Genomic DNA, 26,593 nt, shown 5'->3' on the forward strand with positions numbered 1-26,593 from the left:
AATGATTATTGAATTATATAATTCAAATACACAAATATGAGTGTACTTATGACCATTGATCCGAATAGACCAAAAGGTAATGTGTATAACCGTAAAGAAACGAATCAAAAAAAAACAACTTCAATAATTCGATCTCACTTACACAATGTACCTGTGTATAGTGTGTGAGTGGCACGGAATTATTAGCGCCGCTTCATTTCATTTCTTTGGTGGCACGCTTTAAACCGTTTTATTTCATGATTATAACTCCGATTAAATATAGTCACTTCCCTTTCCCAATCGCATTAGCGAAGCGTTGCTCATTGGATCTCTTGCCTTTATAAAAATTAATATATCTTTGTTTTATTTCATTGCGATTAAACTTTGTGCAGTTCTTGTTAGGACTTGCGGGAAGGTTTCTAACATAGTATCATCAACGTATAGTAGGCAACGCGAGTAATTCATACAAAAAGGCGAAATCTAAAGCAAAGATAAACTATTTTGCATACTGCTTGCATTTACCTTTTTTTTTTTGGGAATATTGTATCAAAATTTCGTGCTCGCTTCGCTCATTTTATATTGGGTTATTATTATTAGTAGTACCTAAGTTTTGGTTGAGAAGATGGGCCGTGAAAAGGTTACCGATAGATAGACAAACAGACACATTTTCGCATTTATAATATTAGAATGGATAGGGAATTCACCTTCTCCTAATTTTCTCATTTAAAAGGTACTTTGAAACATTTTTTTTTCGTTATGGCGGAGCTCCGTTTCGCTATATTTTTTTCTGTATTACATTTAAAACAAAAAAAAAAATTGCGCCCACGCTCTTTTTTATTGTGATATTCTATCTCACTATCAAATTGTAAGTTAAATATAATAATAATCGCCATCTTTTTACTATACTATTAAATTATCTAGTGCATTCAATTGTTTAGGGCTTTATATTAGTTAATATTATGACTGTAAGCTCCATAAGCTTTGAAGTAAATTAATTTGAATTCTAGTTTTTATCAATTCATTTATGCCACTTATTTTTATCCCTATAGTAATATACGAGTAAATAAATTACTACTTCTAGCTCGCAGAAAAGAAAAATAAAATGCTATTACGTAACAATCACATAAGTGTAGAAATATTTCGCTTCTTAGGGTTCCGTACGCAAAGGATGCCAATGGGACCTTATTACTAAACTTCCGCTGTCATTCCATCTGTCTGTCAGCGGACTGTATCTCGTGAACCGTAATTGGTGGAGTTGAAATTTTCACGGAATGTGTATTTATTGTCGTTATGACAAAACATCAAATTTTATGAATGAAAATTTAGAAAAAATAGTGTTATTTCTTGTAAAATGGTACGGAACCCCTCATGTGCTAATCCGAGTCGTACTTAACCGTTTTCTATTTTTTCGCTGCAAAGTCACCGTTGGCGATGGCTCGAGCCTCGAATGGTAGAACCACCAACGGGATTCAGCAAATAATTTGTGATATCGCGCTTATGTGGCAAGTGGTACATTTGCGTTTATTATATTATGCAAACGTGTAGCATACACGTAATCAAACATGTATACATAATCATAATCAAACGTGTAAACGTATAGACATAATCACATATATTCTACTATTGCTTCGCCGAGGTATAAATTGTTGATACTCAATTGGACGTATTTTCTGAAAAACTTTGACTTGACTTTTTTTTCAGACAATATGCCTGCCCAGTTTACCTATCTTTATCGCTTGTACATAAATAAACGATAACTATACGAGAACATTAAAATAGGGAAATGCATGTATTTTTTATATGTTAATTTACTTACACCATAGTTATTTATCTGTGATTAGATTCAGAAGTTTTTAACGCCGCCATTTTGAGGCGTAATGATAATAATATCGTGTACGTATGCTGACGTCACACAAAATCGAACGATCCTGATTGGCTGACATGGATGGTGTAATTTTCATTACAACCAATGATACAGTTTGAAAATTCTCATGCATTATTTGGACTATTTATTAAATTATATAATCATGAAGTGTTTGTTTAAATAAAATGGATGGTTTAGATTAATTTTATGATTTCCATTAAAAAAAAAAAGAAATACCTACTTACTTGAATTCAATTTAAATAAACCACATGCATATTTCCCCTGATTGTAAGACCGGTTTTTTCGGTCCTGAGTTTTATTTTCGCCATTTTAATCGGTTATTTCAAAGTCCAATCTGGATAACGTGTTGCGTTCGATGAGTGGTATAATGCGCGGTTAGCGTTAGTAGAAATAGCATTTATAGCGATAGCTTATTGCCCGCGTCTTAAATTCTACTAAAAAGTTAAGCCTATCTTTTCTATACATTAATTTAATGATTCCGATATGACACTATACATATTTATTTTTCACGACATCTACTTAATATTTGTACGAATATATTATGTTTAATAGTTTGATAGATTTTTCTTAGTAGTATTTATGACGACTTGAGTTATTAGGATTAGATAAAATTATCCTAAAGTAAAATAGCTTTTTAATATTTTGACACCTATTGTATTGCAATCTTCGAGTTTAATAGCATAGTTGTAAGAAGTAGAATCAATGGCGTAGAAAGCATCTGAGTAATTTATATTTGTCTTATTCCGTGTGTTAGTATGATCAAGTAAATTGTTGCTTATGGCCAAAATTAATAATCAATATATTATATGTAAACTTTCGATAAAGTTACTTGCAAATAGCAATGTCGTTATTTGTAAAAAAATTGATTGTTACTTATTTTTATGATTGTTATAATTTATTGAAAGAGATCGTTTTCCCTGATTAGCATTGAATATTTGCATGCTTATGTAGTAGAATATGAAGGTCGCTTATTCTTAGTTATATATTATTTTGAACATTATGTACTGAACTCATATTCAGCAAATAAATATATTTCATTACATTTAGAAAACTGCGACAAATAGCAACATGCTAAGTAGCTTATCGACAGATTATGTATAGATTGATAGATATTTGGATCGCTAGTAGCATTGTAATAACATGGTAGAAGTAGCAAAAGTAACAACATTAAATTAATAAATTTTAATTTATAATAACAATAATCGATTGCCACGGAATATAAAAAATGAGTGTAAAATAAATAAATATATAAATCAAGTTTTCTAGGATATTTCATATAGTGAGCTTTAATTGGTAAATACTTTTAAAATCCACATTGCTACTTTTGCTACTAATTTGACGTTATACACTTTGACCAGTAGAATTTATGACGTAGGTAGAATTTGATTGTACCTGAACGTAGAACGAATTTGTAATAGCAGCAAAAGTAGCCAGCGAAAATCAAAAATCAACTTCTCCAGTAGTTATTACGCTAAAGGTTTATTCATATTAAAAATGCTAAACGAAATTAACTTTCGACTACATATCGCTACTTTTGCTACTAAATTAACGATATTAATATTAAAAAATATCCGAAGTACGTTAAATTAACCTGAATTAAGCAATTTGTAATAGCAGCGAAAGTAGCCAGCAAAAATCTTTAAATCTATAAAGATATATATATAGTTATAAGATTTTTCCAGTACTTATTACCCTAAAGGTTTACTCATATTAGGACCGAATTTGCAGTCGCCAAATATTTACCTATAGGAATAAATTAGACATTATCACAGTTTTTTAATGTAAATCCGTCAAAATGTCCAACTTATTGTTAGTTGAAATTTGTTAAGCGACTGAAAAATCGGCCCTTAAAAATGCTATACATATTCCGAAATTAAGTTTCGACTACCTATCGCTACTTTTGCTACTAACTAAATTAACGTTATTCATATTAATAAAGAGACCAGTAGCACTTATGACGTAACTTATGCTAATCTGCAGGCAGCAGGTAGTAGCAGTAGTGTGAGTAGCAAAAGTAGCACCGCCAGCGTCGCCAGCGAGAGTCAAAGGTCAACGTCTCCAGGAGCGGTCTTCTTCGTCTTCTTCCTCCTCGTCGAAACGGAGAAGCGCGTCTTCGGATAACTCCTGCGGCGTCTATGGAAAAGTTACATCTTTAATGACCTAGCCGTGCTTTTGTTACCCGACTACAGCAAAGGCAAAAGGTTATGATGTTAGCAGTCTAACTACCCTCAATAATTACCTGTACTTCCTTGTTTTCGGGCGCAGCATTGTTGGTCGCACCGTTGTGCGCGGGCGCAGCGCTTAGCGCCTTGTTATTCGTCACCCATGTTATCTGGGAATATAAGTGAACACTAGTGAGTATGAGTGAACAAGAATGAATACAAGTGAACATGATTGAATACACGAGAACACAAGTGAACACGAGAAAATTTACACAAACACGATTGAATATAAATAAGTGAACAAGAGTGAATACGGGCGAACACGAGTGAATACAGGTGAACACAGATTTATGATTGTGATTTTACGTAGATCACGAGTTCTTACTTGGTGTATAAATAGTGAAACGAAACGTTTAAATATTTCATATAGTGTGTAGTGTAGTAATGGAACTTAAGAAACAAATCTATAAAGAGTAAATTAAAATGTGTATGAATAATAGTGTCCGAGACAAATAAACGTTATTAAGCAGAATACGTCTATCATTTCATCGAGGACCCGAACTACGGTTTTATACATTTGGATTTCGTTACTCAGCGATATTCAGCGGATGTATGTGTGTGTGTCTATGTGCGCGAGAGTGAGTGCGTGTGTATGAGAGTGAGTGCGTGTGCGTGGGAGTAAGTGCGTGTGCGTGGGAGTGCGTATGTGTCTGTTTGACTCACGGAGAGCGTCCTGTCGTTGTAGTTCCTCGCCCTCAGCAGAGCTTGCTCGGCGTGCGCGCGCGCTCGGTACTGCACCACCAACTCTGGCACTGAGAGGTTCACTTCCTTGGCGGTGATCTCACCAAATTGCTGCAATAAACACAATGTTTAGTGAAAGTGTCCCGTATGCCATTAGTGGTACTTTATTAGCTTTAATCGGCAAAATAACGTGTAATCGCTATTTAACCGTCAATGCCTCGCGAAGGAGGTCCTGAAAGGTGGTGAGCGAAGCGGGTCACCGATATCCGTAGTAGAGTAGGTGAAGCTCGAGGCCAGTGGTCCACCGACTGATTGACACCTTGGTCAGTCTGACGCGAGTGTAGCGAGCTCACTCAGTTTGATGATGATGGTGACGATGACGTGTAAAGTATGTACTCACGGCAAAGTGCGCCTGCAGCGCGTCCAGCTCCTCGGGCTCGAAGCCGGACACGAGCAGCGCTCGGGGCCGGTGGTCCACCGACTGGTTGACGCTGAACCCCTTGGCGGCCAGCCCGCCGCGCGTGTAGCGCATCGCCGAGTTGAAGCGACCACCCCTGACGACAAAACAATACGTGAGTTAGCGCAGGACATCCGACAAGTGAAGCTATACTGTCTCGCTTACTCACATGGGCAATGCTGCCCAAGCAATGCCACGTTAGTTTTAGTTTTTAAGTATGAGATCATCATTTTCTATAGATTAAATGATAACTAACTTTTTACAAGAAAATGATCATTTGTTTTGTCAAAGTAATTGCCCATATTGTCTGGACATTTCTGCAGTCTAAAAGGAACTGTTACCAAAAAATAAAAATGCCCTTGTTTTAAGCGTGTTCTGAATATAAAAAAGAAGTTTCACTTCTTTTACATATATGCAACGGATAAACACAGACTTTGTTTTTCATGACAAGTAACCCCTATACTGCAATCTCGCCTGTCGTTGTTAAATGACGATGAAGTCTGAGATGTAAGCCCAGGAATGTTTTTACTAAACCCAAACCCCTAATCGCTTTCTATCAGTTTCTACACATCAAGAATACAGAACAAAAAAGTCCGCATAAATGTCTTACCTAAGTTTTCGTTTCACTATACGATAGCTTGAAAACAAAACGTTTTGTTAGCATTAAAAACTTTCGTTACATTTGTCTTGCAAAATATCATTAATAGTTTGAAAGGCAGACACTAAGTGACTTAAAATAATGTTACCATACAGCTTAAACTTTTGACTCTAGAAAAAGATTTTGTTTGTAGGATCTCTTTATAACGTTGACCCACACTTGAAAAAGGATTCAAGTACATAAAAAGTTGGCGTCAGGTAAACCGAACTCAGGACAACAATGGAAGAAGATTTTATTTTTATTTTATTTGTATAAGATAGAGGATATTTTAGCGCGGGAAGTAAAAGGTTGATTGACGAACCAACAGCATGGCGGCATAGTGGACTGGAAAGCACACAAACACACACACTGGAAAGCACACACACACACACACATTGGATGACCCCATCAAACTAGTTGCTGGGTGGCGGCGGTGTAAGGACGTGGCTTGCGGAAGCCCCTAGAAGAGACCTATGTCCAGTAGACGTCTATCTGCTGAAGATAATGATGGTGATATCAAGGAGTAAGGGATTTAGGGAGCGGTTCTATTTGGCGTCGTTACCTCGAGTGCGGTCGTCGAATGCCGGCGTGCGTGGGGAACTGCAGCGCCATCTGTCGCCGCATCTCCGCGATCTTCCGAGCCAGTTCCGTTACATCTTGTCCCTCCTGTTGATGAGTCATATTTCATTAAGAGTGCTCTCCATGGTTGCTCCAAGTCGAATACGTTTGTATGCAGAAGCGCGTATAAAGTGTAAAATTAAGGGTAAATTAAGGGCAATGACTGTTTTGACGATTTATGTAATTAATTATCCCCATTACTTCATTATCTTACGAATAACTACTAACACATTGTCCTTTTGTTTTGATTATCCTTCGGAGTTATATTTCCTAAAATTATTATGTACTAGCGGATGCCCGCGACTTCGTTCCCATGGATATAGGTTTTTAAAAATCCCGTGGGAACTCATTGATTTTCCGGGATAAAGAGTAGCCTATTTGTTAATCCAGGGTATAATCTATTTTCAATCCCAGCAAAATCCATCCAGTAGTATTGCGTGAAAGAGTAATAAACATTCATCTATACATACAAACTTTCGCGTTTATTACATTATAGTAGGACTAAACTAACCTGTTGTTTTGTAATAATATCCAATTCAGCGTCCAATATTTCCTTTTGCGCTTCCTGCGGTGTTTTGGGTTTCTTGGCGTTCGCCTACGGACAAACATGTTAGTTATCTACATATTGTATCATTTATGTACATTTCAAGTTAGTATACACTATACAAAGGTTATTAGACATGTACACACAAGACAAATGCGGAAATGTACAGGCCTTAACCGTTTTATATGAGATGGACAAAACAATATTAGTTATATTTAATTGCTTAAGGCCCGATTTTACAATCGTCAAATAACTTTTATCCGTGGAATAACGTTTTGATAGATTTCGTTTCATATTTCTGTCATAGAGGCAATATGAATAGGTAGGTACACATTCTGTGAAAATATCATCTCTCTACAGCCCATTTGTTGTCTGTCGGACCCAGATTTTAATCGGATGTTCCAGCGGCAGAACATTTTATATGAAGCTATTCACACTTGTCTGAAACCGATTTTGTGTCAAAATGTTCTGTCACTGGAACATCCGATTAAAATCCGGACCCGACAGCCGACAAGTGGGAAAGGGCTGTTACGGTTCACGAGATACAGCCCGCCGACAGACAGACGGACGGACGGATGTACAGCGGAAGCTTTAATAATAGGGTCCCCTTCCGGATACGGAACCCTAAAAAGGCACGCAGCTGATGAAAAGCGATCGCTCCGGTGAAATGGGGTTCACCCTGAATAATGGCAAACTAATTATGAATAATGGTAAATAATGAATAATGGATTAGAGCCTCAATAGCTCAACCGGTAAAGGAGTGGACTGAAAACCGAAAAGGTCGACGGTTCAAACCCCGCCCGTTGCACTACTGTCGTACCTACTCCTAGCACAAGCCTGACGCTTAGTTGGAGAGGAAAGGGGAATATTAGTCATTTAACATGGCTTATATTCTTTAAAAAAAAATGGTGATGAATGGTGAATGGTGATGAATGTTGACAGATCTACATAAACAGCTCCAACACCACCTATAACTGTGTTACACCAACATGTGATGGTATTATTCTATTCTTTTAGTGGCAGTCAATGTGGCTATAGTTTGCAGGATGATAATTTTGCCCGTTTGCGTCCATGAATTTTCGTATTTTTTTTCCCGTGTTTATCCGTATCGTGTATTTATTTCCATTATCTCCCGCAGAGAGCTTAGCTTAGTAAAGCTCCCTGCGTAAAAGGATAGCATTACATTTTGATGTCATTTAGTCTAGAGCTTGTGTACAACAGAGTTAGTCACAATTACTTTCACCTCCATAGGTTTTGATGGAAAGATTAAAATGAATTTTAATTTTATTTAAGTGATACTTTTAGTTTTAAAGAAACAATAATGAAAAATGATTATTTTTCATGGTTTTGCCACAAATTAGAATATGAAAAATATCTGTTTTAAAAAATCATTTTTGGAAATTATTTAGCATTTCATTGAGTTCTTAAGTTTTGCTAACCCAAAATGCAGTTAATTCGAAATCACACACTCGTATATTTTATTTATTTACATAACTACAAAAATCTTTTATATCTATTTACAAAGCAACTAAATAAAATGTAAAATACCTACTAATGAATGTAATGTACGCAATTTACAAACTGCTCTAGCAAATACTTTTAAAAAATTTAGTTACATTAAAATATCAACTCAAGTCAAAGCCTACATGAAGATGTAGCAAAATATAGTGAAGTGAATAAAAAAATGAACGTTGCGATGCGCATGCGTTGAAGATGGTTTGAGTTTTCGTGCTTCGTGATTCCTTTCTTCAAAAGTTGTCTGGAAGAGATCGCTTTAGCGATAAGACCGCCTTTGCACGCTGCAGCTATCAGATTAAGATCCTTGTATGTTTGTCGATATGCTTATTTTGTGTTTTAAGTATAAATAAATAAATTGCTTGAGTTTTTTTTAAACAAGATATGTAAGGTTTTATAGACAGGCTCTTTAATTCCAAGATTGAAATGGCAAAATTGCTTAGACTACGGTGCATTTATATATGGTTAATTTTTATCTTGGATATAAGATAACGTTACTTAAAAAAATGTTTTGTTTGTGGTGTGACTTGAGTAAAAAGAATTAAACCAAAAAAAAAGCTTAAAAAGATTAACGCATAAGCTATAGGAAAACACGCCACATAGAACAAAAAAAAAAACATAACAGCAATGACACAAAAAAAACATGCTTAATATTTTCAATTAGAATGTGAAACAAAGTGTGCATCTATTCAAACGAAGGTAAATAATATCGTTTTTAGCTGTCCGACCGCCGACGATTAGCGAGAAACAAGTTGAGCAAAAACCTAGAAACAAGTTGGCGGGTAACGAGAAGCGAGTTTGTAGTTGTATTAGTTTTGTCGCTGGGTTATGAACGAGTGAGTATGCGTGTGCGACGGACGAGTAATCGCCCGTCACAAATTAATTAATCCCTGCACGAGTGCTTTGACCGCCGAGAGAGCGTCGCTGAGCGACTTTTCTTTGATAGCTCTTGTCGCTGCGAGAAACTATACTCTACCCGCGAGAAGAAGATAGTATTGCACTCTCTGTGTTACATAATCCCATACAAATGAGAGAGACAAAAAATTTTGTCTCTATCATTTGTATGGGATAACGTAACAGAGAGAGCCTTATATGTATTTATTTCTTTCCACAGATGGAGTATAGTGGAGTTAAATCAATTTATTACATGACATTATCGAACCCAATTTAAAGCAACCAAATAAGTTAAATGTCACATGGAAACCGGTAAGTAACCAAATAAGTTAAATATGTAGGTACCCAACATTGTAGTGCGAAACGGGTATATGAGTTACGTGCACCAAAACATGTACATATATTAAGACATGTGCATATAGTGAATATATTTATATGCACATGCATGCGACATGCGCACGCAACGCTCAGTACCTGGTGGAGGTGGAGGCGAGACAGCGATCTTGAGACGGACTCGTCCTGTCATTTTTAATATTTCGTTTAGTTCATTTTGGAATTTAGTATGTTTTAGACGAAAAAAATGTAAAGAAAAATTGTGTTTTATAGGAGTGTTTATCAATTTGTTGGAATATTTTATTCATTGGTCTGTTCGGTTATGGTTATAAGGGTGAGTTTGCACTGACGCGGAGCTGGGTGAAGTGGAGCGGAGAGCAACACTGAAAAGTGGCAAGTGTTTCCATTGGTAGATGCTTTTGACGATTCAAAAGTACTTGTAAAAGTTTAATTGAATAAAAATATTTTGAATTTGATTTGAAGCGGAGCGGGGCAGAGTGGAGCTAAGCTGAGCTGAGCAGATTAGAGTTGCATCGAGCTGTGTTTCGATCAGTCAATGTTAGTGACAGAGTCTACCCTGTCCACCACGCCACACCGTCCCGCTACCCATCGCTTCGTGCAAACTTGCCCGATTCCGTTCTTTCCGGCTCGGGGCCGCGTGTTCACATATTTTTTTTATAAGTTCGCTCTGCTTCACTCACAGTTTCCACTGATGCTAGGATTGGCTAATTCATGGTCCGCTCCGCTCCACTCCACCCAGCTCCGCGTCAGTGGAAACACGCACCCTAAAACTGGGATATCCCTTCTAAGTCAGCACATTTCCATCTTTGATTGCATTGTCCCTGACCAGTAATACTTAGTATGAGGTTTCACATCTCATCAACATTGTTAAAATTCGAAACGGACTAAAGTCAGACTAAAATGGACCATAGATACAAGATTTAATTTCTAAAATTCAGAACCACCGATTTTAATTTCGCAAGCTTTCCGCGTGTAACTTTGACTGTAGTGTTATGGACGAATTTGAACTTTTAAACAAGGCAGCTAAGGTACATTATTCTTTCATCCATTCCATTTAGCAATTCGTCCATTTAGCTCAATTTTCGAGTATCGAAGCGTTAACGTATGATCTTAAACAGAGGCTGTTGGTTACAGAACATCCCTAATGACTAGAAAATGTCAACATGGCAACCAGTGTATGAGGTGGAGCGACCCCATTCCGATTGCCATGTCGATCTGTCACGAACTATATATACCATAGACAAGCGTACAGAGTATAGACTGACCTGCATCTGTTTGGCCATGCCGTTGTACGCGACTAGTTCTTTCCTCAGCTTCTCGATGCCTTCTTGCGAAGCGTTGATGGCTTCCATCAGAGCAGCCTTCTGTTGCTCCGTGCCGTTGCCTGGAAAAATAAGATACTTTAAAGGTTCAGTGGCTCAACCATTTGAATTTTTTTTTGTTTAATATTTTGACCATTAATGCAGCACCATCTCCCTGCTTAACTGAAAATTGCTGGGCCCTCCTAACGGGGTTCCAATAATGACTAATAATAATAGTTAAAATCCTACAAATCCAACTAATCTCAAACTAGTCTCAAATCCTACTAATATTATAAACGCGAAAGTTTGTATGTATGAATGCAAGTTTGTTATTATTTCACGCAAAAACTACTGGACACTGAAAATCAATGAGTTCCCACGGGATTTTTAAAAATCTCGTAGTATAGTCGCGGGCATCAGCTAGTGGTACATAAATCTAGTTCATAAGATACATTACCTGTTTAAAATTGTAAATAACAAGTTTCAAATGGTACATCGCCTGTTTCAAACGGTACATAACCATCTCAGAAGGTACACAACCATCTCAGAAGGTACATAACCATCTCAGAAGGTACATAACCATCTCAGAAGTTACATAACCATCTCAGAAGGTACATTACCTGTCTCGAGGCGCTCTATGAGCAGCTTCTGTTGCGTCAGCTGGGTCTGCAGCAAGGCTTGCGCGCGTCGATGCATTTCTTGTACTTGTTTGCTTGTGTCTACTTTTTTCACTGGTTCTTTTATCGGCTCCTGGCCGTTTGCTGTCTCTTTGGCTAGCTGCAATGCTAGCTGGATAAAAAATACAATTTACTCTGAATAGAAGTTGTTTATTAAAAAAAAAATGATAGACACCTGTTATATTATACGGGTCAGGATGAAGTTATGTGCATTTTAAGCGATCAAATATCACTTTTCTTTAATGGTCAAGGAAAACATCGTGAGGAAATCTGCATACCGTAGAGTTCTCCATTATGTTCTCAAGTGTGAAGTCTGCCAATCCACACTTGGCCAGTGTGGCAGATTATGGCATAAGCCCTCCTCACAAGGATGCTTCGGAAGCACTAGCGCTAAGTAGGAAAAATTTATGCATTGCGGGCATTAGCGACGCATTGTTGACTGAACAGACATATTATGTTCAACCTCAAGCGTGATGACCAAAACCCTTCTTATTCTAAAAAAAGATCCATACTCAGTATTGGGCCTGCGATGGGTTGATGGTGATGATAGTCATTAGTCACTCACCTTCTCAGCGTTCTGCTTGTTGTCGGCGGTGGCCTTGATGTTGTCCATGTTGATCAGCACCTTGTTGTGAGACATGAGGTGCGCATTTCTGTCTGTCGGCTTGTTCGCCTGCTGACCGCCGGGCGCTGTGTTCTCTTGTTTATTCTGTGATAATAGACAGAAAGATAGAAAACTTTATTGCACACAAAACATAAAATTACAAGGAAACTAAAAATTAAACACAAATGTATGCAAAGGCGGCCTTATTGCTCAGAGCAATCTCCACCAGGCAACCTTTAGTGAAAGGAGAAGCTAGTCGTATTGGATAGTACTAACATACAATACACAGAATATTATTTAGTAGTTTAATATATTGTATATAATAATATTGTGCTGGCTCACCTCAGGGTTGTGCCAGAAGACCTTGATGAATCTGTTGTTGAGCACCGCTTCAGTACTTTTGTACGCCACGTTCGCCTCCGTTGGGTTTGAGAACGTAATTAAAGCACCCTCGGGGTCACCCTCGTAGCAAACCTACACACAATTTACACCAATTAGTTGATTATAGTCATTAAATGTAATTAGTAATTTACGCTAAGTTATTAGAAAGAAATTAAAAAAATTAAGTGGAGATTAAACTAATGTATTTACGAGATTCCATAGAATTCTTGTGATTAAAATGGCTTAATCCCCACTTAAATTTGGAAGTTTGTTTTGAAGAATCGAAAATCTCGTACTTAAGTGTAACTACTAATTAGTACGATTTACTAGTGTTAAAAAACAGGCCAAGTGCGAGTCGGGCCTCGCTCTTTTAGGGTCCCGTACATATTTATAAACATCATATTTTGGCTGAAACGCAAAAATGTTCGTTTGTTTTGATCACAGCTAACAAACTATTTCATAAATACTTGTTTTCAGTATTTGTTGTTTAAATACGGTACATGATATTCCGAAATTTCATATTCCTAACTAGTTTAGTTTTGGAGATAGACCCTGTCACAAAAATGGTCTAAAATTGACAATTTTGACGGCCCCCACTACTTTATTTTTTAAGATAAAAAAATATTCGTACTCTACTCAATGAGCTCTAAAGAATGCTGAATGATATCACACATGCTAGTGTAAGAAAAGAAAAATTTTTAGGAGAGAGGAGGCCTTGTAAGGGGCCTTACCTGAATGTTGACAATCTTGCCAAACTTGCAGAAGTGGTTGTTGAGATGTGTGATGTCGTTGAGGCCGGGCGGCACCTTCTTCACTTCCAGCGAACAGTTGGCAGTGTTGTGACGGATGGAAGGCCTTGAGGGACCTGCGGATGTATCAAGCACTAGTTAATACCCGCAACTTTGTCCGCATGGGCTACACAAATTCCGAACCCCTATTTTAACCCCTTAGGGATTGAATTTTTAAAAACCTTTTCTTAGCAGATATCTACGTCATAATTATAGTCCAGGCATATCCGTCCAGTCGTTTGAGCTGTGCGTTAATAAATCAGTCAGTCAGTCATTCAGCTTTTCCTTTTATATATTTCAAAAAATACTAGATGATGCCCGCGACTTGGTCAGCATGGATTTAGGTTTTTATAAAAATCCCTTTGCTTTTTCGGGATAAAAAGTAAGCCTATGTCCGCCAAAGGATGTAAGCGTACATCAAAATCGGTTATACTGTTGGGCTGGGAAAAGCCAACAGATAGACACACTTTTGCATGAATAATATTGGTATGGATAAGGAGTTGAAATAATTTTGTTAAATGGGATTAGCTATCAATTTTAGTAATGCAGCGTAATAGACTGGTGGAACGTAACATGCGATGTCATCATCTACAGGCATCTTACCAAGCCGGTTGTAGTCGAAGTTTTTCTTCATCGGCGCGGGGTGCCGCGGCGCGGGCGGCATCGTGGCGCCCATGGGAGGCTCGTGGCGCACTCTGTGCAAAACAAGTTCATTTTTTTTTATTCAGATTTTTTTTTGGATCTTTTAGGCACTATGTGATTATGCCAGATCCATAATAGCCTAATAAAACTACGATCTATCTTAACTTAACACATTACATTCTTAAGATTCTATTCTTATGATAAATTCAAAAAGAAATCTCGCGGCGGGAGAAAAAGGCACCGCGAATACACTTTGGAAAATACCCAAATCTGTTTTCAAGTTCTCATTGAAAGTTCATATCTTCGTCCGCGTGGATTTCGGTTTTCAAAGATCCCATGGCAACTATTTGATTTTCCGGTATAAAAAGTAGCCTATGTCCATCGCCAGGATATAAGCTAACCCTGCACCAAATTTCGTCAAAATCGGTTAAACTGTTGGACCGTGAAAAGGTAGCAGACAGACAGACAGACAGACAGACAGACACACTTTCGCATTTATAATATAGAAGAAGTAGTATGGATTAAGGACACAGTATAAGGAGATACAAGAGTCAGACGCCTTTGATACCGTGGTGAATGTCCCGGTATTACTATGGAGGTCCCAGGACGCTGGTAACTGGTTACCGCACGATTGTTCTGTCTAGATGGCTTCGTCGAACCTATGTTAGGTAATAACACAATTACCGTCCTTAATCAGTCATAAGCGGCTGCGCAAATCATCGCAATGTATCTGCTACATACCTGGGTATGGGGACGAGTTCTCTGGGCGCTAAGTGGTGAGGCATGTGCGGCAGGTGCGGTATGGAGGGCGGCGCGAACCCGCTCACTACTCCTCCGCCCCAGATGTCGGGAGCCGCCGGGTTGTACTCTGCAACAATCATCATGAAATACAAGGAACCATAAGAGCGAGAGTAGCGAGACTACTATATCTCGAATACGTACAGTAGAAGAGTAACCTGTGACTTTTGTTGCGGTGATAATATAAAACTTAAAATCCAATGTCAAGTTTGTAGTTATTTACAACTTAGGGAAACTACATAAGTACGGACTTCATTTGTGCCGGCGCTCGCCGACACACGCGCGGCACTCTTTTAGAGCGCTTCCCAGTCAGTTCCACCACCAAAAAACACCAACTAACACAAATACCGACCACTTCTAACAAAAAAAAAAAAAACACTCCAAAAAGGCACAGCACGCGCGCCAGCAAACGCCAACACAGACGAAGTCCCTTAAAACATTTGCACCTGCATAACAATAAAAGCAAAAAACACAATAAACATAGTGTATTTCAAATAACTGTAAGAGAGAAGCCTTCTTTTAGGCGTTCTGACACTCCTGTGTCAGAAGGCTTCGCTCTTCCATAACAATCAGCGTGACCGTGAATACGTGTGTGTGTTTTAAAATCCTTCCAAAAATCCTTTAAATGTTTTTTAAAAAGTAAGATAACTTACCAGGCACAGGCGGGGGTATGGCTAGCACCCTGGTGAGCGTAGCATCCTCCAACACCACCGGGTCAACCCCGTGGTCCCACTCGCAGAGGTCTCCGCGCATGCAGTAGCCTTTCACTGTTAACAAAATGGCACGATTGATACTGGATTCCATGTTAGGGATGTTGGCTGGCACTATATTGCACAGAATTTACAGCGCAATATACGCACCATCTTCCGACAGTGTCAAATCGGCTTTGTATTTCATGCTTTGTATATTTTCCAATGCAACACATTCAGCGCACAGTGTTTTTAGGTTTCCGTACTTCAAAAGGAAAATCGGAACCCTTATAGGATTACTTTGTTGTCTGTCTGTCTGTCTGTCAAGAAACCTATAGGATACTTCCCGTTGTCCTAGAATCATGAAAGGCAGGTAGGTAGGTCTTATAGCACAGATACAGGAATAAATCTGAAAACCGCAAATTTGTGGTTACATCATTAAAAAAAAATTAAAATGTGTTTCAATTTTCAAAATAAGATAACTATACCAAGTGGGGTATCATATGAAAGGGCTTTACCTGTACATCCTAAAACAGATTTTTATTTATTTTTATGTACAATAGTTTTTGATTTATCGTGCAAAATGTTGAAAAAAATACCCGAGTACGGAACCCTCAGTGCGCGAGTCTAACTCGCACTTGGCTGGTTTTTATTTATTTATAGACTAGCGCTTGGCTGCAATTGGCTTTTTAATATGGTAAAACATACAGCTTCTCAAAACGTATTTCCTACTTAGTCTTACTGACTGACCATGATCAAAATTTATAGTTAGTAAGTACTAACATAGTTTTTAAGTTATCGTTACTAACACTTTGATTTAGGTTTAGCTACTAATATAGGATTAAGTAAATAATGTTACTAACACATAAATATGAACTATGTATAATGGTCTGAAATAAACTTTATTATTAAAACCTTAAACTTACTTCCTACATGATGAACTACAATCTTGAAATTTGCCATGAAGGGAGGTCTTGTCATAAAGAAAAATGCTATATGCTATTGTTAGCTTTATTTTCAGTCTGATATTAGTAATTAATCAATGGAAATGCACTCACCATCGAAATCTCTACACCTCCTCTTGAAGGGGTCGGTGTGCTCCAGCCGCGTGTCGCCGTGCGGGGACATCGAGCGGTCGCGCGATCTCTCACGTGACCTACAAACAATCATAATCCATACTTAATATTATAAATGCGAAAGTCTGTCTGTCTGTCTGTCTGCTACGTTTTCACGGCCCAACCGCTGAACCGATTTTGATGAAATTTGGAACCGATTTTGATGAAATTTGGTACAGACATGGGCTACATCCCGGGGAAGGACATAGGCTACTTTTTATCCCGGAAAATCAAAGAGTTCCTGCGGGATTTAAAAAACCGAAATCCAGGCGGGCGAAGCTGCGGGCATCCTCTAGTATATTATAAATGCCTATGTGTGTCTATCTGTCTGCTAGCTTTTCACGGCGCAACAGTTTAACCGATTTTGATACAATTTGGTACAGAGTTAGTTTACATTCCGGGGACGGACAAAGGCTACTTTTTATCCCAGAAAATCAGAGTTCCCATGGAATTCTTAAAGATCCATCCGTTTAACCAATTTATATGAAATTTGGTTACGAGGTAATAGACAGAAATCCCGGAAATTGACATAGGCAACTTTTTATCCCGCAATATCAAAGAGTTTTCACGGCATTTCAAAAACCTAAATCCACGCGTACGCCATCGCGGTCATCAGCTAGTATCTTAATATATAGAACACTAAAAATGTTTCTACCTATGTCCCTTATACACTTTGAAACCATCTGATATTCCCCAAACCGGTTTCATTAGAAAGGCAATAATGCGAAGATGGTTTTAGACCACTAAAACAAAGCATTAGGCACAGGCAAAGAACCATTTAGTAGGATGCATTTTATTTTATAAAAGGAAATACTTATTGTGAAAGCATAAAGATATCTCACCGATCCCTATCTCTGGATCGCGAGATTCTGTCTCTATGTTCTCTGTCGCGCGACATCCTGTCTCTTTCCATCTCACGCGGTACGCGTAATCTGTCCCTTTCCCTCTCCAGTTCACGATCGCGCATCGGGCCTGGTGGGGATCTTGATCTGCAGAAAAATTTACGACATAAATTAACTACGCGAAATATCAATACTGTTATAAAAATAGATTCATCATGAACAACCTATCATTGAACCTTTACTGAGTGTAGGTAAAATATTGGAGAGTTTTCAAGCGTGCAGGTTTCCTAACGATGTTTTCCTTCATTATTACAGCAAGTGATAGGTACAGATTGCTTAAAATGCACACATGCCCGGAAAAGTTAGAGGTGCCCTAAATGACTAACTATCACCACATAGTGGGCTATTTAACAAACTAGTTAGCAATACAAATCTCGCTATTTTTATTAAAAAATCTAATAAAACTAGCGAGCAAACGAGCAGGCAGGTAATTTCATGTCAAGTGATTACCGCCACTCATGAACATTTGCAGCACCAGAGGAACAGCCAATGAGTTGATGCTTTCAAGAATTTGTTGATCTGCCCCTTGAATAACCCCATGTTGAAGTTGAAATCTAGTGGGAACACCACCGAAGGGTGGTTGGTTCTACAACTGTTTGAAAAAAAAAACTGGAACAACGGGTGGTTGGAGTATACCAAGCACCCAAGTGGTAAGGGTGAAATTGTTTATGAGGGTAATATAATTTTGCTATTGCACTTAATCGCAGTAAGCTAGAAAAGGCCATTCCAAATTGAGTGTTAAATGCTTAGTTAGTTATTAGCAGTTTTTTTAAAAAGCTTCAAATATGATTTTGAAATAAAATTAAACTTGGCACCAAGATATCTTTCACCTTGGAGAGAACATGAAATACTTTTCAGTTTTTACCCAGTAAGTCAAAAAATTCACAAGGGATTTTGAAAAACCTAAATCCACGTGGACTTGTGGAAGTTCTTACAAGATATTGCATTGATAATGATGATGATGATGATGAGTATTTTTTTGCTGTAGATCTTTACAAGGGAATTTTGAATATTTAGAATGGGATTTAAAAAAAAATCCACGCAGTCGAAGTCGCGGAATAAACCAGTTCATACTATGTAGACGCTCAAAGAAAGATGTAATGTTACCTAGAGCGGCTAGTATGTCTGTCCGCAACGACGGGCGGCGGGCTTCTGTTGCGATAGCGGCCGCGCGGCGACGGCGACCGCGACGGCGGCCTTCTGTAACAAACCGTTGCTCTTTCACCTCATTCGCCCGCACTCTCATGAATTTTCCTTTCAGTGGCAAGCGCGGATCACCCGTGGTGGGCACGATGGGCATGCCCACAACCCTAATAGACTTGTAACGTCATACTTTTACGGTCGGCTTTAAAGTTATAAAAAAATGATCAAAATCGGTTTAGTTACATTAGTTTAAGAGTTTTGTAACACTGTGTTGTACAAACAAAGACACATTTACTTTTGTTATTTTTATTGAGTGTATAGATCTAACATTTTACAGGTTTATAAAACTAGTGTTCATTGCAGGCTTTGCCCACGTTTATACACTGTACAAAATCTTGATCAGGGCGTCATTTTAAATTTTGTAAACATTTCTTTTGTAGTAATGAACTATGTTATCATGAGCGAATTCATACTGCGACTCGCGCTAGGCCCACAACCTTTTTTGATGTTTGAATCCGCGCCTGTTAAGTAGTATTGAGTACCGAATATCTGCGGCACGCTACTAAGGCCTTTTTGACGACTGTCCGCTTATGAAGTTTCATAAAAATTGATGAGAACATGTTTGAAGGAACAATTTCAATAGTGACGTGAAGTATCTATATGGTAAAATTATAATTTATCAATTCTACTGTTTCCATTTCGCGTACGCACGGTCATTAAGTTAAGCTAAAGAGCGCGCGAGCGAGAACACTCGCATCACGGCGTGTTAGAAAGAGATTAAAAAGAAAAATACATCTATGCAGTTCAATTAATAGCAAACAACAGTTAGCTTTGTTTAGCGAAAAGCGAATTTCCGCACTTACAATCTTACTTATTATTTATAGCCTTAATACTCAATAGCTCAACGGTTATAGGAGCGGACTGAAATCCGAAAGGTCGGCGTTTCAAACCCCACCCGTTGCACTATTGTCGTACCCACTCCGAGCACAAGGTTTACGCTTAGTTGGAGGGGAAAGGGGAACGTAAGTCATGATAAAAAGGGGTAAATATTCTTTTTATAAAAATAAAAATAAATCATAATGCGGAAATTCACTTTTCTTTGAATGGAAATGATTTAAAATTAGTCAGTCCTGCCCATCACTAGTTAGTAGTGTTAGTACGGCGATGTTACCTGGCGCACCTCCGTTCGTGTTCGCCGTCCCGCATGACGCGCCGCGGCCGCGCGCGCCGCTCCCACGAGCGCGAACGACGTCGCCGCCGCTCCTCCTTGTCGCGCAACTGGAACGATATATCGAGCTCAGACACATACTCGTTAGCTTATACCCGTGACTTCGTCCGCGTGGACTCCACAACTTTCAAACCCCTATTATAGGGGGTGATAGGCAATACAGAGGGCAAAAGATCGACAGGCCGCTCACCATTCAAATAACCTGCCAAAACGGTCAAAACAATCTTTTTTTTTTTTCTTCGGCGGAGGAAAAAATCCCTACGGACATCTGCCTGCTGGCAGGGTGTGTCCGACTTGCACGGACTAAAATAACCTCACCAAGTCTGCCAACGTGAGCACGGAACTGCGTGGCATTACATCATGCTGACCTCCTAAATCTCTATCTTCTTCTTTTTCTTTCTCCTCCCTTCGCATCATGGTAGCCCTCAGCATTTGGCTATATCTTAGCCAGGCGTCTTCGCTCGACAGCATGCGCGCCATAAGATTTCCGGCATTCACGTCCTCCGCGTCGGTCGATCGAAGCGCTTATAAGCGCCGAAACGGTCAAAATAATCTGTCGTACAGATTGTTTTGGCAGGTTATTTGCTTGCTAACTCGAGGTCAAACCCCAGACTTCCTAAATAGGAAGCCAATGACTTAACCACTAGGCGATCACTGCTTCCATTAATGTACTAAATAAATTATTTCGATGTAAAGTTCATTTCATGTCTTAGTGAGACTTAGTGTATCCATGTCACATTCGAAAACTGATAAGTAATGTACATACTGAGTCAGTTCTTCGTTCTCTCCTCCTGGGCGGCTCCACTGGTTCTTCCAGCAGTTCAGTAGGTAGAAGCTGTAATACAAAAGTTTCTTCAAATCATGTGATTTAGCATTAGGTCTCATTAGGATAGTTATATCAATTTCAACTGTAGTAAGTTATCAAAAAAGATACTATGCAATAACTCCACTCCACCTAACTAGTTATATTTGAGCCAAATAGGATATGGTTAGGATAGGCTACTGACGAGTACCAGCCAGGTAACCTCCTCGTGTGCCCGAGTGTTGCAGGTAGCAGCAGCGCTTGGGCCGGTGTACCCTGGTAACATGGTTAACGATTTCTCTTCATGGGATATTGTTGGCCATGGCTAATTGACCTGGCGGGGAGGGGGTGTTGTCCGCGCGTCCCTCTGAGTATCTCTAGCAGAGGGCGCAGTAGACGCACCCATGGGGCATAGCCCCAGGAGCGGAGGGTGTGGCTGTGTTGGGTGGTTGGTGATGGGGCTTCATCACCCATCCAGTCACTAGCTGCCCCACCGGTCTCTCGCCTGTCCGGTTTGGTGACGGGCGAGGGAGATGTTGAGGATAGGGAACGTGGAAAGGGGATCGCCCTTCCCGCGAACCCTAGCCCTCGAGAGGACCTGTGGGTGATGGACACGGGGTGGTCCGTCGCTCACAGTGTGGTCCTCGGGTTGGTTGGCGTGCTGTGGTTCCGGCATGCCTCTAACTAGGTGTTTGGGGGCACCTAGTGTCCCAGTGGTGGGTCTGCTACGGCGGATATCCGCTGGCGGAGTAACGAGGTGTTTCCGGTCCCTTGTGCTCCGTCATTAGCGGTGGGATGGAACTTCGTGAGGTTTTTAGTCGGTAGGAGTCCGACATAATCACCGTGCTCCCCCGTGGTCGGTGGTATCCATGACGGATTTTCCTCACGAGAAAAAAAAAAAAAAAAAAGGCTACTGACGAGTGACTAGTCGGATACGCGTACAATACTCGAGTCGCTTGTCTATAGCTTCGCGGGAGAAGGGCCTTCCATATCCAATTTGGCTGAAGCATAGCTGATACAGTACCTTCACTAGTGTCTGTTCGTGGGGAGGGTGCGGCCTGGAGCGCGGCACCACTACTCGGTGAGCGCCGTTGCCGCTTTCCACGCGCGCCCGTATAGGTGGTTTCTCCGCCGGGGGCAATGGTGGCACTGGAACAAATACAGATAAGCTAAAACTCAACTAGGTTAGATAGAACCATAGTCTATGATATACAAGAAACCACAAGCTTAATTCCCTATAATCTGCATGGTACAACGTGCACCATTCGAATATGCACCGCCCGCCCTCCCACTACTTCAGAAGCAGGAAAAGCAAGCAACATAGTCAATACACGTTACACCACACAAAATTTCACAATCAATGTAATATGCTTTATTCCGATACTGGAGGGATAGCATGAGTCTCTGTTGTTCTTCAATCAATAAGATCTGTATTTCATTGGTGTACATTCGGTTTTAGTTGATGTTAGGTTGCACTTTATGGGCAAATGAATTTTGTCTATGCAACTTATAAAAGTGGTAGTCGGTATTAGTGTATTGTCTATGGTGGTAGTACTGTACCAATTTTTTTGAAGGAGACCTTCTTTATGCATTACTTGAGAATAAAGATTCCTACCATGGTTTTCATTCTCAGGTTCCTTCTCCAGCTCAGTGGGTTCTGGTGGCGGAGAAGGCTGCTTCTTCTCTTCCTCCACAGAGGCCTTCAAGTACTCCTGTGTTTCCAGAGATTTGAACAGCATGTCTACAAAGGGTCTTGTCTCTGAAAAGATAAAAGGTTCCATAAGAATAGGGCCTAGTTCATAGTTGTCAGGGAAAAGGATTCTGACCAGACCAAGATCACTTGGTCAAGTGGTCCAAGATATATACCTACGGCGAAGGACAGCGGTGATACTCTAGACCAGAGATTCCCAGACCTAATGGTCTAGACTCTAGAGGTTCCATCTCGAGCACTCACCTCTCACTTTTGATATGTGTTTCAAGCAATTAAATTCACTTGCTTTAACGGTAAAGGAAAACATCGTGAGGAAACTTGCATGCCTAAGAGTTCTCCATAATGTTATCAAAGGTTTATGAAATTTGCTAATCCGCACTGGGCCAGTGTAAGAGGCCTTGGCATTCTAAAAGGAGACCCGTGCTCAGTAGTGGCTCGGCAATAGGTTGGTCATGATGTGATGAAATAATGCTCAATGTGAGGTACAGTCAGGGAAGATGACACATCTTGGCTTTGTAGACATGGCTTACCGTGCTGCAGAAATACATCAAGCTGGTCCAGCATGCCGTCCCGCAGCTCGTCTAGTGGCTTGTCTTTCTTCACCAGCGCGTACACATACTTGGCGAGAGCAGCCGGGTCCGCGTCACATCTGAAACAAATCAAAATTCACTCTTTAGTTACGCCAATGTACCTGCGCAGAAAAAGACATCTTATTTTTAAATGGCACATAATATATCTCAGCTAATCATAGCAGGTCTGTCTGCTACTGGTCGTTGGTTAACCAACTAACCTAATAGTCAAAAAGATTGGTTTGGTTTTTGATGCCTTCTACTGATGTATCACTCTCTTAACCTTTCAATATTGACACATTCATGCAGAATTCCACCCTCCTCATGTCTCTAACTTTGTATATTAGATAAATTTTTCTATCAATTGAACAATAGTTGCATGTTTCTCAATAATTTTAAAGTTATGTCACTTACATAGCTTTAAACACACAGTTACGACAAAATAAATTACCACATACACAATATTAGATAACAATATTTATTTAGCAACTGTGATAAGAAGTGTAAAAGTTGTAATGAGCGTCATCTCTAAGTGGTTTTGATATTTTTTTGTGATTTTGATTCTTTGATTAATTTATTAAAATTAATGAACAGTTTGAGAGATATTTTCCCTACAAATGATTACTTCTGTAGTAGGTACTTCTTGGGGTTGACAACTATTACAAAAAAGGTCATCCCCCATAGTTGACCTGCTTTGATGAACCAAAATAGTTTTAAATCAAAGATAATATTGTAACTTTTCTCTATATTCATTTCATTCAAAATTAATGGGGGAAAAAGTTATTAAACATTAAAAAAAAAACAATCGGTTTTTCTTTCAAGGTCCAAAAAAGAATTTTTTTAATGATTCCCATGACCCACAACAACATGACCTATGTCAGTGTAGATCAGAGCTGTATATGAAATGCATACTGTTAATTTTGCTTGTGTCTACTGTTGTGAGTATGGTTTCCATACTAAAGTGCCTGTGTATCTTTACTTAATGTTTATATTTTCCAAATACCTAATGCATGGTATGCATTGCACTGTCTTTTAAAATATAGGGTTAATTCATTCGGGACTTATTGTAGGATATTGGTACTATGTCAGAAACTTTCAGCATGTGTCCACAACAACTGTACAAAGTTCTAATAGAGTTCTCCATAATGTTCTCAAAGGTGTGTAAAGTCTACCAATCTGCACTTGGCCAGTGTGGTGGACTATTGACAAACCCTTCTCATTCTGAGGGGGAACCTGTACTCAGTAGTGAGCTGGCAATGGGTTGATGAAGATGATTACTAACTATTTATTACAAAGATTAACAATTATTGCAACAGATGAGTTTAGTTAACACTAAAAATAGCCACTGACTCACAGCTTGGTTACTACAGTACAGAATCAAAACATCTATTTTGAGAGGAACCTCCACTGTTACCTCATACTTTGAATAAATATAGATATACACTCAGCTGGTCATTTTTCAAATATAAATCTACGACAGGGACTATGAAAAAATTATATAAAACCAACTTTATTGATGTACTAGACTGCAGTCCTTTTGCTAAATTGTGGTCAAGACCAAAAATTACTTTTTGAGTTATCAATACAAAAACATGGAAACTAAAAAAAACTGATATTTTATTGTTAACAAAGATGCATTTTGAGACCAAACTAAAAACCTTGGTTCTATATAGTATACTTTTGTAGAAATATCAGTTTTTCTAAATAAACCCTTTTTTTGGCAACAAACACTATTTTTTGGGATTAGCCTACTTCTAGCAAAACGGCTGCAGAAGATAAACCATTTGCAAAGCAAGAAGTTTTTGATGCAGAATGTGATGTCAAATGATGAAAATCGAGATGTTGGTCAATTGGGCTTTTTTTAAAAAAATATTAGCCATGCTAATCATAACTAATGCTCCCCTTTCCCCTCCAATTAAGTGTAAAGCTTGTGCCAAGAGTGGGTACGACAATAGTGCAACGGGTGGGGTTTGAACTGCAGACCTTTCGGAATTCAGTCTGCTCCTCAACCGTTGAGCTATCGAGGCTCAAAAGGTGAGATTAGTGTCACTCTCACTATTGAGTCTGCACAATGTGCTGGACTGCACATAATATTATTGTAAACCGAATCTTTGAAAAGAGCAACCGTCAGTCTCTTGCTGGTTCTTCTCGGCACGAACACATTCTGAAGCAGTGACAGAAGCATTTGATCATTCAAAAGTACTTGTAAAAGTCAATTTGAACAAAAAATATGTTAATTCTATTGTATTGGCTAGAATGAAAATTGCATTTATCACATTGTGACATCATGCATCCATCCATGTTAAATCCCTTATTAATAAGTTGTCTAAAGAAGTTATCAGCCCTTATTACTAAAAAAGACCAATTACTTATTGATTATCTTTGAAGGCTGTAAGAGTTTGTTAATAACATAATTTTCTTATTTCAAACAAGAAGATAAGATTTTAATGGCAATTATAAAAGCAGAAAAGTAAATTGATATTTTAGGCATGATATTATATTGTTTACATCGACTTTAATAACATATATGAATTAAGTTTGGTGTATCTTATGTTTAAGTCTGTAACTAACTAAATTTTTGTCACATTCCCTAAAAAAACTGTCTCAAGTACCAAAGTTGACTATCAAGAGATAAGGTTATGATTGCTAAACCATAATTACATATCAGTTAATTTAATGTCTAACAAAAGGTATTTTTAATTGGCTAACTGTAAAATTAAATAGCCATCTAATTTAATTAATCAAAACAAAGTTCAGTGTTCTATCTTTTCTAAAGGAAGAAAGCAAGTGGTAGGTATTACGAAATTGAAACTTGACACCTGGACATATTTTTTTGGCTAACCCTAAGAATCAGATAGAAAATTAAATTCTAAATTTACTCCTAATCAAGTTGAAAGTAATTACTCTATTCTCGAAATCGCATGAAAATGTGATTATAAAATAAATATGGCTGAAAACTTACAGAGGTTCCAATATGGACGTCAACCAAGATTTAAAAGCGTCTGGGTTTTCAATTATCATTTTGTGTAAACAAATTACACAGTTCACAATAATATCTATGTACAAAACACTTAACACGAACTTAAAATAAATTAATCGCCATATAAATATATTAAATCACACAAATATCACTTGCGAATCACTTTTAAAACTTTTATTTTTTTCTCGTGCACGTCCGACAGTTGTCAAGTCAAATTTGTAGCGACTAGTGATGTGCCGAACATTGGAATTGGACGTTATTTAACGTTAACTTGTGTAAACGTGTGACCGTCTATATCATCATTAAGCTCTTGGACTGTAGAGTAATAAAATGATGTGAATAACATCATGCGATGCATTGTGTAGCGCTAGTTTATAGAGTTAGAATTCATTATTAAAGAAAATAATTAAATAACAGAAATGATTTTTATTTATTTTCAATATAATTTATTTTTAACGTCATGCTGTACTATATGCG

At 38.6% G+C, this 26,593-nt stretch overlaps 1 protein-coding gene across 6 annotated transcripts; it reads right to left on the reverse strand.

Moving 5' to 3' along the window:
- Positions 1 to 1,146: 1,146 nt before the first annotated feature.
- Positions 1,147 to 26,332, reverse strand: LOC123870783 (RNA-binding protein 26). 6 transcript variants are annotated; one of them, XM_045914202.1, is made up of 25 exons: positions 26,099 to 26,332; positions 23,098 to 23,216; positions 22,472 to 22,615; positions 21,881 to 22,005; positions 20,821 to 20,889; positions 19,998 to 20,104; positions 18,791 to 18,883; positions 17,624 to 17,770; positions 16,725 to 16,822; positions 15,631 to 15,744; positions 14,921 to 15,047; positions 14,141 to 14,232; positions 13,481 to 13,614; positions 12,711 to 12,842; positions 12,330 to 12,473; positions 11,708 to 11,864; positions 11,052 to 11,170; positions 9,907 to 9,951; positions 6,991 to 7,074; positions 6,424 to 6,527; positions 5,835 to 5,861; positions 5,168 to 5,321; positions 4,750 to 4,878; positions 4,104 to 4,196; positions 1,147 to 3,997 (listed from the first exon to the last, which is right to left on the reverse strand). In XM_045914202.1, the coding sequence occupies exons 1-25, from the start codon at positions 26,155 to 26,157 to the stop codon at positions 3,914 to 3,916; spliced, it is 2,700 nt and encodes an 899-aa protein (XP_045770158.1). In that variant the 5' UTR covers positions 26,158 to 26,332; the 3' UTR covers positions 1,147 to 3,913. The 6 variants fall into 6 exon arrangements, with proteins under 6 accessions (XP_045770158.1, XP_045770157.1, XP_045770160.1 ...); XM_045914201.1 differs by having other exon boundaries at positions 11,708 to 11,876; XM_045914204.1 differs by lacking the exon at positions 5,835 to 5,861 and having other exon boundaries at positions 20,007 to 20,104.
- Positions 26,333 to 26,593: the final 261 nt, after the last annotated feature.

Source organism: Maniola jurtina, chromosome 13, assembly GCF_905333055.1.
Source record: "Maniola jurtina chromosome 13, ilManJurt1.1, whole genome shotgun sequence".
NCBI classification, from domain to species: Eukaryota; Metazoa; Arthropoda; class Insecta; order Lepidoptera; family Nymphalidae; genus Maniola; species Maniola jurtina.

Bases quoted from the DNA above. Each gene is read 5' to 3' on its own strand.
- LOC123870783 (XM_045914201.1), bottom strand. From the start codon at position 26,157: ATGATAATTGAAAACCCAGACGCTTTTAAATCTTGGTTGACGTCCATA. The intron at 17,771-18,790 runs GTAACATTACAT...ATTTTTCTGCAG, and splicing joins AGACATACTAGCCGCTCTAG to ATCAAGATCCCCACCAGGCC. The intron at 14,233-14,920 runs GTATGTAGCAGA...TGTTTTGCACAG, and splicing joins GAACTCGTCCCCATACCCAG to AGTGCGCCACGAGCCTCCCA.